The sequence below is a fragment of the Lepidochelys kempii genome, chromosome 1, assembly GCF_965140285.1.
Source record: "Lepidochelys kempii isolate rLepKem1 chromosome 1, rLepKem1.hap1, whole genome shotgun sequence".
Lineage (NCBI taxonomy): Eukaryota > Metazoa > Chordata > Testudines > Cheloniidae > Lepidochelys > Lepidochelys kempii.
Window position 1 is genome coordinate 309,278,392 of NC_136380.1, and position 13,597 is coordinate 309,291,988.

Below are 13,597 nucleotides of genomic sequence, written 5' to 3' on the forward strand. Positions count from 1 at the left end.
ATGTCGCGGTGAGAGCTCCTGCAGCAGGCACCAAAATCACCTTATCTGATACATGTGGGAGGGTGAGCAACACTAACTGTCACATGCACACATCCTGGGGATGGACAGGGGGAGTGCAAACATCAAGAGACTGGTCTAAAAAACACAACAAATTCTTTTTAAAAAAAAACCTCATGATTTTGGGGGAGGTCTGACTCTTGATTTTTGATCTATTGATCAATACAATTTGGCAATACAGTTCCACAGCTAATTCTTTGCAAACTACTGTAGCAAAAGACCAATAGCTGGACATCCCTGTAGTGTGGCCACTGACGCATTCCTGGAATACTGGACATTCTGGTACTTCCAGGAATGGAATGGCCCCACCTCCCGCCGGCGTGACCTTGGATACACAGTATGTGCGAGGTCATGCCACATGGGAGGGTGCCATTTTTAAGAACATGCTGCTCTGCCTCCACTGATGGGACCTTGAATGTGAGGTCACACTGGTGGGAGCAGAGCAGCACAATGTTCAAAAGGGCATCGCTCATCTGATACTGGACAAACCATGTCTGATTTTGTCTGAGTACCAGACAGGGGACAAACCCTAGAGAAACAGGACTGTGCAGTTAAATACTTGACCAGTTGCCTGCCTACATCCCTATCATGTCCAAATCAAGGCCTGCCAGATTATTGCTCACTAATTTATGAAGGGCTATTTCCTTGTGTCATAGTCTTTTACAGTATTTTATAAAGGTGCTGGTCTTGACTCTCTACTGTTGCCAGTCCTCCAGGATTGTCCTGGAGTCTCTGGGAATTAAAGATTAATTTTAAACTAAAGATTATGTCATGTGATGAAATCTCCAGGAATATGTCCAACCAAAACTCTCTTCAGTGATGTCATGCAATAACCACATGAGCGTGACAATGGCATTTTATTGTGTGTGACCCCACTTAAATGTAATGGATCAGCGTTCACGTTGCACTCCCTGTCAGTACGGAGCCGGGGAAGTTAATAATCCAATCAGTGGACCAAATTTGGTGATGAATCCTGGTCATGTGCCACCTGAGGCACATTGTGCATATGTTAAGAAGACTTAAATGTAAGTAGCTTTTATTAAAGATAGTGTAGGTTTTCTCTTTTCATTTCTTCCTGGCATTAGCACAGGGCAGAGTTAAAGTTGTTTAGGTGCCTTAACTTTGTATTTCCATTCCTTAACATGTTTGGATTTCTTTAAAATTGGATTTCTGGGTTGGTCATGCCTGCTTTTGCAATAATTACAACATTGCTGTGATGTTTTTTTACCTATAAGTTCCTGATATGTGCTCTCAGCTGTAATTCCATCTTGCCATAGTTTTTATCTGGGAATTACGATGAAATAAATCTTCCAAGCAGTAAAAACAGACTTGGTGCAAGCATTATTCCAACCTACTTGGTTTCATCTCTTGTGTCACTTCACTGGGGAAGAAAGGCTCCTATTTTCAGTATTCTTATACCTCATTTTCATTTTCATATAGAGGAAGCAAGCACTTTCCTAACACTTATTGTTCTTATTTTGCAGGAGTTCTATACCAGCTTCAGCTGACCACAAGGAACTCTTGAAAGCTCAAGACCTTTCCATCATCATCAAAGCGTATGTGCTAGTGACATCCTTAACACCTTTGCGGGCATTCATTCATTCAACTGCCATTGTCTGGCTTCCTCCCAGGACAAAGCACTTTTCTGTAAAGGTAAAACTCTTCTTTTCTAACTGGTTCATTCACTCAAAGTGCAGTGGTAGAAAGGCAAACAATTTAGTTCCTCTTTCTTCTTCCTTCATTATTAGCCATTCCTACTGAACACAAAATATACTTTTCATCGATAGCTTTCATTAATCAGACAAAAGAGCAGTGTTTGGTTTGCAAAGGAGGAGGCAATATTGTCATGCACAATGGGGTAATCAGGGCACTTCCAAGTTTTGGCTCGGTTGTGTGAGAGCAGATGCAGAGCTGTTACGCTCTACAGTACAACTGTGCAGACACTGCAGTGATGAAGCTTTTCCTAGCTTGGTGTTAATCCACTATGGAAGAAAGTAAAATCAGTACCTAAAATAAGGGCTGGTTTGGGATCTTTAATTTGAACTAGAGATGCCACAGAGTTGCCCTTTATGAGAGAAGTGGTCACAAACTAAGGGAAATGCTCTGTAAGATGGAGGGAATGGGCCTCCAGTGCACCACCCTTAGGATCCTAGGTTCTGTGAAGATGGATGCTTTATAAACAGGCTTGAAAGGATTAGATTTTATCAGTAAATGCCAGTAAATGTTGCTTTCACTGCACACACACAAATTGTTGGGAAAATATTTCCGTCAGTAATAATAGACATTTACAGCTAGGCAAAGTAAGAAAAATGCACCTTGGAAACTTATTAGAGTTTGACTTAAAAAGATATTCACTTTGTGTATTTTGACATGTGGTGTTAATATTTGTGTTTTAATGGTTATAAAGCTTTAACTTTCTGAATTTCAGGGTCTCTTGTCATTAAATAATTGTCTTCCCCTCCCCCACACACAATTTCATGCAATTCTGGAAACTTAAATTGATAAAAACTTTAAAAACTCATAAAGAAATACAAATCGAATCCTGCCAACCCTATTTATAAGTGCCTAAAATATATTAGATCTTGCCATCTCCAGGTGGCGGGGGAGAGACTGTGACCCATCTTGCCCAGTGGCACGTGCCTCCTCATGGGTATCCTGCTTCTCCTTTGTTCCATTTAGTGAGAAACTGCTTGCGACATAGCAGCTCTTCCTGCAATGCCAGAGGATCTGCTGCCTTGTGGATCATTCCATCCTTCCTTCTGCAGAAGGGGGACACTAGGGCTACAGAGTCTTCTATGGGTCTCACCTGGAGTGTCTCAACTCCTGCACCATTGCTTGAGGGTTGAGGAAGCTGCTTCCACACTTGCCCACAAGAAGATCCTCAGATCCCAACTGAGTCACTTGGGTAGGGGGCACGATTTGGGTCTTAATCAGCGTGAGTGCTGGCATTATGCTACAATGCCACAATCCTACTATGATAATGCTAAAATGTTGGAGCATATTGAAGCCTATGAGATGATATTGTTACTCATTTTTACCATCTAACCTTGTGGAAACTAATTGGTCTTCCTCATTTAAGTCACCCACTGAACAGACCTCTGCTTCCTCTGAACTTAATTTAATTTAAGTTAACTGAAAAGATTACAAGTGTCCAGTGGCATCATTATAATCCCGTAACTAGGAACTAGCTTAGAGGATAATAATCATTAGTAGTTGTGGAATTGCACTCTGGAAAATAATCAGCGCTGAGACAAGTCTTCAAAAAGGGGCATCAGCCACCATTTACAGAACATTCTGGCAGCTGAAGAAGGAGTAAAAGTGATAGATAGAAGTAGCAGCACATATAGAGAGGAGTTCGAGTCTGGTTACTGCTTCTGTGGTCCTATATCTTCCACAGCTTTAGACAGAGTTGTCAGAACGGCAAGAGTTATACAAACAAGAGTCACCAGAGAAAGCACTTCTATGGTGATGTACATTTAAATGCAAATTAATACAATGATGGAGAACAGGATATATTATGCTGCCTCTAACTATAAACAGGATATTCTATATAGAGCTTGAGAGAAGTCAGAGGGTCTCCAAGAATTAACCAGTAAAAGCAAGGCACTGTATAATCTAACAATAGAAATTCTCTAAGTGTGACCAGCTAGCATATGTGGAAAATACATAAAGGATTTCTGGGCTTGACACAATGCAGCATCAGATGCACTGTGCAGGAGAAGCAGAAAATAGCACTTCGTTCTGGAAATAATGGTGGAAAATTAAATGTTTAAAATAAGTATTTTTCTCTCTGTCTATAAGTCAGCTATAAACCATTTTGTCATGATCGTAGAGCATGTTTTCAATAAACTACACAGAGTATTCAGCCAAACCTACAATGCCAGTTACCCGCCTACAGCAGACACAATGAGCCAGGACCTCTGAATGAAGCCAGTGGCGCTATGCCAGTTGATGACAGCTGAGGAATTTGGTCCATAATAACTAGAAATGTTCAGCCTCAGCCACACGTTTCTGAAATGTGGGATTTCTTTGTGAAGTATCTCTTGTGTGAATGAAGGAAAAAATGCTCATTATTTGTTGTGCAGCTCCAAAAATGTCAGTAGTTTACAACTATTATACATAATTCTTACAAATCACTTTTACTCACCCTGCTTATAGTGACTGAGGTTTTCAGTGACTTTATCCACCATCTGTGCCTTAAAAAAAATAGAAACCTTGAAAAATAATTGCATAAAGTACATATCAAGGAATCTATGTCCAATCAGTGTGTCATCATTCCTGTTCATGTCAGGAGACATTGTGCACTCTCACTGAGCAAATAATTGAAGCCTAAACGTTTTCCTGTATATTGCCAGTGTTGATGTGTGAAATGCTCTTCACTTGTTAATTACCTCAAGGTTGACAGGCCATGCAGTATTCACCAAAAAGGGAGACTCTTAACTGTCTTCAGGATCCTGGTTGTGGTTGTTTGGTAACCAAGGGTTCTGTCTTTTTATATTTTGGCAACACTTGCATAGCTTGTCATGTCAATATAGAATTTTTGTATTATATTGACAGGTTTTAAGAGACTAACTGATATCAGTGCTTTAAAGTCTTAGAAAATGGTTTAATTACTCAGGTTAACCATTTTGATCTATTCACCCTCCCACCTACCATCTTTTAGAGGAGGCATTTGCTTTCACATGGCTCCAATCATGTCTTATGGGAGAGCAATTGGCACAGAGCTCTGCATCATCTGGCATTTTACCTTATGTAGTAGGTAGTATTTTGCACTGCCACAGGAGTGGCTGAGAATCTGACTCCATGTATGTGCACATGCAAAATGGGTAGTTAGGTGCCTGATCGTTTTCTGGGTCTAATTACCCATTTTGTGAACTCGTGCAACTTTAGGTGCTCATCTTAAAACATTGTTCAGAAGTAACTTTCAAAGCATGCATCACACTAAAAAGAACTCGTTAAAGTTAGTTGTTGTTGTGTAACAGTTCCATGGTGTAAGCCAAAATTACCGACCATTGAAATTGTCTCTTGTGTATTGTGCATTTGAAAATTTTAATAAACAAGATGTTTTTTCCAAGTTAACATATGTGCAAACAAAACAGGAACAGTATGCTCTCGGGAAATATGCCTTCTAATATGATTTGGGGCTCTCACTTAGAGCGGCACATTGTGAAAATCAGGTGATAATATTGCCCTCATGTGGCCTCTTTGGATATTGCCTCAGGACCTTCCAAAAATAATTTTTAATGTAAAATAGAATTAAAACATACATGTAAGTAAAGAGCAAAACTTCTGACACAACAGAAACTTTCAATGTTCCTCCCCACCTCATTTTATTTTATAAGGGTGTTTTAATTACCCAATTTTTACCTTTATTTCTTTGGCAGAAACATACTTGAAAGAACTCTGTGTATCCTTAACTCTCAATTAGGTTTTGAATTAAGCTTGTGATATAAATGAAATCAGGCCCTGATCATGCAAACACTTATGCCTATGCCTAACTTTACTACTGTATGTTGTTAAGCACTCGCATATGTGTTTGCAGGATCAGGGCCTTCATTTGTAATGTTGCCGTAGTTGTTTGGTTCTAAAGTCAAAACCCACCTCTCTCTCTTACCGCTCATTACCTCCAAAAAATCCCAACATTTTAAGTGAGAGTGTATTTTAGACAGGAAAGTAAGACTGTCATCTGACCCTCCTAACTCACTTCTTTATGCTCTTTTTCTCTCTTACAAACGTCTAGGGGCATATCTTTAATGGTGGAAGTCCAGGCCACCCCAAATCCTAGAGAGAAGCAGCTGCTTATTATTGGGAATTATATTTCCCCTTCCAGAAACCGAATCCTTGGAAGTCTGCCTCCATTATTCTCCAATAACATGGTATTCTGGGAAGGCCCAAGTCTTCCCACAGCAACAAGAGGATCCATAAAAGGAATTCTGTTGGTGGGTCACCACTGCTGTTCCGCCTCATCATTTCCAAAAGCCCAGGACCATGGTTAGGAGGCCATAGTTATTCCAGTCCCCACTCAAAGTACATTAAAGTCAGTGGAAGTCTTATTATTTACTTCACTGGGCTTTAGTCTTGGCCTTAACAGCAGAGATCATTAGAGGAAAGGTTGTTAGAGGCCTTTTTTCACTTCCTCCCCACCAGCAGAAATTTAGAAAACAACATTCTCAGGGATTACTAGTAACCACTGAAATAAGTGGGTAATTTAAAATAAAATGATACTCAGAGAACATTTTCCACGTAAATGAATTAAAACAAACTTTAGGTGGGATGAATTTGTGGCTTAATCTATTAACAGACTTCCTTTAAAACTAGATTATGTAAGAAAAAATATGCACAAATAGGAAATTTACTATACAAAATAGTTGAATAATGTCTTGGTTTCCACCTTCATCAAGTGCTGTGTCAAAGGAACAGGGAAATGTCATCACATAATAATAAATCCGGGTGAGAATAAATAGGCATATCCAACAGCTAGCACTATAAACTAATGATAAATCACTGTATTTTTTTCTCTGTGATGTATTCTGGAACCATTGTTTTTGATTATGGGTACATTTTTCTCCCATTACATGTGACAACTTCTTCGACTGACAATGATTCATCAACCACTGTAGGCAGAAGACCACGTGTAGATAGATCTATGTGAGGCAGTGCGCCGTGCTTGGAATAGAATTATTGTAGAATACGTTTCTTTGGCCGTTTTGCACAAATCCAGTCTGTATGTTGGGAGATGCATTGGTTATCCTTGTTTCTTCAAGTGCATAATCAAAGAGGCGTGTGTGTGTGTGTGTGTGTGTGTGTACATAAATACACAGATTGTGTGGACTTGGCGAAGAAATATAATTAAGCATAGCTATTTTCCATGGGGTGCAACATAAAAGGAATGAATGCAGGAACGCTAACTACAGATAGAAAGGCTTATGTTGAAAAAAACTGTATCCTATTAAGAAGGATTTATTCTTCTCAGACATTTAAAAAAACAACCTGTCACATAATAAAGACCCTGCAGCTATGCATATCCCCTTAGCTGTGAAACTACAATGGGATCGCTGCACAGTGGAGCACTGTGACCTTGGCACTCTGGTTTGCCAAGCTGTCTCCATGTTCCATATACATTATTATTGCTTAAAATGTAGCCAAAAATCTGAAAAGGAGACATATATGTCCTCTCTTCAGGAAGCAATTCTTATCTCACTGCATGTTCTCCTTACACAAAAGGTGTTCTTCAACGTACGTCCTCCCACGCAACATACATTTATTGCAGGGTTGCTTACAAGTTAGAAAGCACATTCTACGTCACCTAAGATCCAACCCACCAGTCCGTATTGATTGTTAACCTGTTTTGTACCTTTTCTTATTTCTGTTTTGATACCACATTCCAAACCAGTTGCCTATGAAGGTGCCTTTACTAGCACATTGAACAAATGTATCTTGCCCTTGACTGGCTTTATATTTGCTAATGCCACGCTCAGTACGGTAGAGAACCCCACTTGCCCCTCACCGAATCCCAAGCTCTTGGTTTCTTCCCACAACCTCTGAAGAGCCAGGAATTTAACCCGAAGTAAATGCTGCACCCGTGTTCAATACCAATGACTTTATTTGCCACCTAGCCAGGAAGGACACAGCCACAATTAGTAAAAGGGACTAGCAGAGAGCTGCTATGAGAAGTCACACGTATAACCCGAAACGTAATACGAGTCCTCGACACTTAAATAGCCCTAACTTAACAACTGGTCCACATGGCCCTCCAGGCTCCGTTCTAGAACAGAGTACCTCCTGTCTCTAGTGCTGTAGTGTGAGGTCGCAGTAGGAAGTCCCAGGCTTGGCTGCCTCTCAAGGAATCTATCCCCATGGTCACCAGGCAGGTCAGGGCTGCTTCTGCTGGGTCTGGACTGCTCTCCCCGCTTGGCTATGTCTGTGCACCTGATTTGCTGTCTGGGTCAATCTCCCAGTACTGGGGTCTGGCTGTGATTAGGCTTTTTACCCTCCAGCAGCAGCAGTGCATGCTATCTGTCCATGCTCTGTAGCCTTCTCCCAGAGCCAATCAGGTGGCCTGCATACCCCTTCCCTGTCCTCGCTTGAGCAGGGCTGAGCTCTTCCTCTGTAGCAGTTTTGCTCCACCACTGAGAGGTGGGCTGGAAGCAAGAAGTCAGGGGTGGCATTTCCTTCCAGTCATCTAACAAAGCAGGGCTCTGGAGACAGAGGGTTCAGCTCCCTTCTCAAACTGCTGCCTAATCAATCAGGCCATCTCCATTGTAGGGCTGGCCCCTTCACACTGCTGATGTGTCAAATGGAGGCTCCCAAAGAGCCTCCTGTACTGAGATTCCAGCAGGGTTGCTACAATTTGTACCTGGCTGCAACGAACCCCAGTTATGCCAGCCAGTGATCTCCAGAGTACAGAACTCTCTGGCCACATCGTCTCCTCAACATGCCCATGATGTGGGGTTGGGGATAGAAGAGGGCAATGTACCGATGTCTAGAACAATTCTACCCCATGTCATGCAAATCCTCAACTACAGCAACTTTATGGGCCTTTGGGTTGCTTTGGTGGCACAAAGGGACCATAGTCAGCCCCAGAATCTGTCCCCACAAATTCATTCGTAAAGAATATCCAGGAACAGAAGCTAGCTCAAGGGAATAATTAAATGTAAACAAGCTAAAGCCCTAGTTGTGCCACACTTCTGATCTATCCATGAGCATGCATGCGTGAAGATTGCAAATGGGAAGTATTTGATTAAATCATATGTAGTATGCCTTTCAGGCCTTTAATTGATTATTCAAAACACTGTGTGTGTTTTTGAGAAGTACAGTAGAATGAAATAATTTGTGTCACTGAGCCCACACAATGCTTATTTAACATGACTGGAGGTTGGTTGGTTGGTTGGTTTAATCTAACACCAAAGGGGAATAAGAAAAAGCATGTTATTGTTGGTTTAGCCAATTCATTCATTTTTTCATGACTTACCCTGAAGCAAAAGTAATTATAATATCACTGCACTGTAACTATGGGCCAAATGCAGCTCCTTCCACTGTAAGCCCAAACACCCCTAAAATCAGCAAGAATTGTCTTGGTCCCACTATGTGTGAGAACTGTGCTCCTCCTGTGTTCTGCTCCATTAGCCCTCTTCCTGCTGTGGTGGGAAAGGTGGATTTGGACAAATGGTGGGAGTAAGTTGAGGGGGCGGTGGTGTACATGCCAGTGGATATGCCAATATGGGGATCCATGGGGCTAAACTCCTCATGTAAGGCATGTGCAGGAGCCCCATCACTATTACATGGATTGTTGTATTAGTAATGATGTGGCTGGCCACATGATGGGGTGGGGGTGAGGGGAGGATTGCTTTCACCCTGACTGCTCTTCCATCCTCTGCATAAAACTTGTTTACTCAGGCTCAGAGCTCATAGCCAAAGGGGAAGGACATCAGCATTTGGCCCAATATGTTACAAAGAAGAAAGGATTTGGCTTTGAATATGTTGATACTGTCAAGTTTTTCTACTGCAGCAGAACTAAGCATGAGACGTTTCCACTTCATGTAATATGTTAATAGCAAAATGTTTTATGAAAGTGAATTTAGGCTGTGGGACCTCTGTGTCTAAATGCAGTGCCTTCTGGTACCAATTAATGCACAGTTTATTTAAGATTTGCTTCTTTATAAATGCAAATAACTTCTCTGCTAGAATATTGAGAGAACATTTAATTTCATTCTTCATTTAATGTGGGACCGGGTAGAAAATAAAACTGTCATTCTTATGCAATTTTGACATCTGCAAGCCTGTTAATGTATGGTCCTTAAAAGTATAATAGGATAAGTGTTTAAGAATTTGTGTAACATCTTTCACAGCTACAAAGATTTTTTGAGACATACTTCAAATCCAGTTCCCCTCAGCAAGCCTTTGATAATATGAAAGAAACAATAAGTAAACTCTTACTGGTAGCTGAGGCATTCAGTGAATCACCCGATGTGGGACCAAAGACCTTCAATAGGTAAGAAGCTACCAATAAATAAATGGTAAGTTTATTGTCAAGTTCTTTAGAATATTATGGAAAGCAGTTGAGTACACAGATTCTGCTGTTACAAAGAAACTCGTATTTCATACTTGGTATTAGAGTGAAATAATGTGGTTGGTGAAGAGAGATTTTCAACAGCAGCGGCATCCAACCTTCTGAACTTGAGGGCCAAACATATTATTTCAAAAAAGGTCAAGAAGTTACAATCAATACCTTGAGTCAGATTCTGTGTCCTGTTCTGCTGCTTTTATATTGCTCAGGAAGTACAAAACGAGCAGAAACCTCCCACAAATGGGGGAGTTCCCAATGGATGTGAAGCTGGCATAGCTGCCTCCTGTGCTTCCCTACTTTGAGCCCCTAGCGTAGAGGGTGTTGAGGGATGAAAGAGTGAGTTGCCAAAGCTTATTGTACTCCAGCTGTCTCCATTTGGTATATGGCTTTTGGGGACTGTAACTGACTGGTGCAAATTAGAGCCACCCCTGGCAGCTATAACCAGGGCTGGAGCAGGGAATCAGGGAATTGCAACTGATCTGAATAGTAGCACAATTTTAGAATACTTTGTCCTAAGTATTACACCTCATGAAGTATGCCTGAATAATACTGTTATCACTTTTTTATAGGACAAATAGGTTATTGCAGTCTTTCCTACTGGATTTTTTAGTTTTATATGGACCAGATACTTCACTTTTTTATAGTAAATATACATGTTTTATACAGCTACTTGAGGACCTAGTTGTTTAGCAGCAATAAAGCTCATTATTTGTCCTAAAGTAGTAGGAACAAAACTTTATAGAATATATTGTGTGTGTGTGTGTGTGTGTGTGTGTGTGTGTAAGAGAGAGACTGTGAATATAAATATAGAGTTATTTTAAGAGTTGTGCAAAACCAGCTAGTTTTGGTTCACATAGTTTCACCAAACCAAATTGATGAGTTGGCTGTTTTATGGGACATCCAAGTTTTCATGTAGTTCCAGGCTCGTATGAATCCAAAATCCCACCACGCAATTGCAGCAAAGACCATTGGGGTCACAATGAAACTCATGAGTTTTGCTACTACTCACCCTTATGTAACATCTGTTTTCCCCAAAATGTCATCCACCCAGTTGCAGAACCCCACACCCTCCAGCAGGCACTTGCTCCCCCTATATCGTTCCCCTCCTCCAACACACCCCAAAACCCTCATGTACCACAGAATGCACTAACATTAAGAGAGGAATGGGCCTAGATTAAAAAGACCCCATAACATTAGAAATCCCCATTCCATCCCCTGTCTGTGCTTGGTGCATCTGGTGGTGAATTAGGGTCTTAGAGTAAAATAATGGGCTTCTGAAGCAGCAACAGTGGATTAGAGTAGCATTTCTCAGTGCAGCTACTGCTAAATTGGTTAGGGAATGAGTGGTGGGCAAGACTGTGTTTAACTATATCTTTAAAGTAAAGTTAAAAACTGGCCAGTGTGTGTGTGTATAACTCCTCTTTACTGGATGGGATCAGTATTGTTAATCTATGTATCAGAAGTACTACATTGCTTATAGTCATGGAGGCTCTCCATTGCTAGAGGAACAGGGTTCTGTCCTCTCTGTCATTGTCCAGTCCTAGGTGGCCATGGGTTTGTTACAATATTTTTAACACGTAACCTGTTTTACTTGGCCTGTTAAAAGAAACAACAGTGAAAAACAACATAATGGCTTGAAGTCTATAGGCCAGCATCTCAGCTGGTGTAAATAGTATCACTCCATTTAAGTCTATGAAACTGTGCTGATTTTCACCAGCTGAGGATCTAAACCTATCTGCATGTAACTTTATTGACTTTTTCTCTTTTACTTACAGTTATCTCACATGCCATATTCTTGTCAGGTTTAATTTCAGATGCAGTCTGTGTTTTCAAATGTTAACCTTTGACATTGGGTTCAACACCTCCACATATCCAGTAGTTCTTGAGGTAAGCAAGTGCCAATTACATTTTTTAAAACATGTAACATTTTTTAAAGCAAGTAAGTGATCAGATGGATGGAGGGGATTTATTTTTGGTATTTTTTTAATTGTTTTCCCTGGTTTTAGGAGCTTTCCAAACCCAAAGGAAGGAACTGGCCCTTCCCAAAAGAGCATAGACTAAAAAGAAAAGTACAGTAGAGAATTGTCATTGATGATTGCCCCCAAACCGCTAAGCAACTATGCACAAATATACAAATAGATGTGTGAATACATTAGTAAGTGGAGTCTTGGGACTGGAAGAGTTGTTAAGGGACTATGGAATAATATTGATGTCTACAGCACTAAGATCTCAACAACATCTGTCAACAAGCTGGCTAGGAAGCATTGTGGCCTAGTGGAGCAGGCACTGGCTGTGGAACGGGGCTCAATCTTGAGCTGTGCTAGAGAACAGCTTGGCATAGGTGACTGGAGGAGGCTGAGGTCTTGGGACTGGCTGAAATATCTCCCTGTGCACGTCTAAATGCTGCCCTAAATTGTGCTGGCTTGTACTTCTTCCCTAGAGGCCATTACGCCTACAAAGATCTATGGAGCACAACATGCTCTGACCTCCATCATGCTGACTTCTGCTTCCCAGCCCACCCTGACATACCCTCTACACCATGAGGAAGAGGAATGTGGTAGAGAGCCCATTATACCAGCTTTGTACCACCTACCAGCTTTGTACCACCTATTCCTCCATCAGAGGAATTCTCAGCTGTCCCTTTAGGCCAGCTTTCCAGCTGTTTTGCTCTGCTTCAGGGAATTTAAAAAAGCCATGTCTTCTTTTGTCTGCACAAAAGAAAAAAAAGGAAAAATATATTTGAAAAGTACACAGGGACATTCCAGAAGCAAAATTTAAAAAATAAATCTTAATTAAAAAAAATCAATTTAGGTTGCTAAGTGAAATCTGTGTAGTTTCCTATTACATCAGCTACAGAATGCAAAGAAATGAGTAGATATAGTAAACCTTGCACTGTCCACAAAATAAATATAAAGACATTGTTCTTACCAAGTATAAAGAAATGCATATTTCATCACAACTTAATAACCTCAAGTTGGACCCTAAATAAATACAGTACTTTCATCAGTAATCCTCAAATCAAAACCCTTTTGAAAACAGAAGTTCTCTCTACATGCTATAGACACATCTTGATCAGCCTCAAATGGAAGTTAAAATAAATACATATTTTATATCATGTTCTAGTAAATCACTAGTGATAAATGCTTTCCTATGAAAATATGTGTAACAACATATTCTAAAAAAGCAATTATAAGTACTTCTAAAAGAGATCTACTGTCAGCTACTAAATATTAACAGATATTAATACAGTATTTCTTAAACACATTTGGATACAGAAGTAAAGAAAACAAGAATGTTCTATATAACCCCTGATTCATGTGAGTTGCAGTTGTGTTGGGGTTGTAAAATGAATTTCCTTATGATTGATAGAAATGATGTGATTGTTTATTATGTCTAATGTAAAATGTATGTCCTTAACTATTCAAGTTATGCTCATTATTAAGCATTAAGAACTTGAGTTTTGTGTATAACATG

General features: G+C 40.4%; 1 protein-coding gene across 1 annotated transcript in view; it reads left to right on the forward strand.

Moving 5' to 3' along the window:
* Positions 1–13,597, forward strand: part of CPED1 (cadherin like and PC-esterase domain containing 1) — a 216,742-nt gene that overhangs the window by 77,511 nt on the left and 125,634 nt on the right. Inside the window, exons 7-9 of the mRNA XM_073328194.2 lie at positions 1,542–1,710; positions 9,906–10,048; positions 11,926–12,010. Coding sequence (XP_073184295.2) covers positions 1,542–1,710; positions 9,906–10,048; positions 11,926–12,010 — 397 coding nt within the window. The remainder of the gene's footprint in view (positions 1–1,541; positions 1,711–9,905; positions 10,049–11,925; positions 12,011–13,597) is intronic.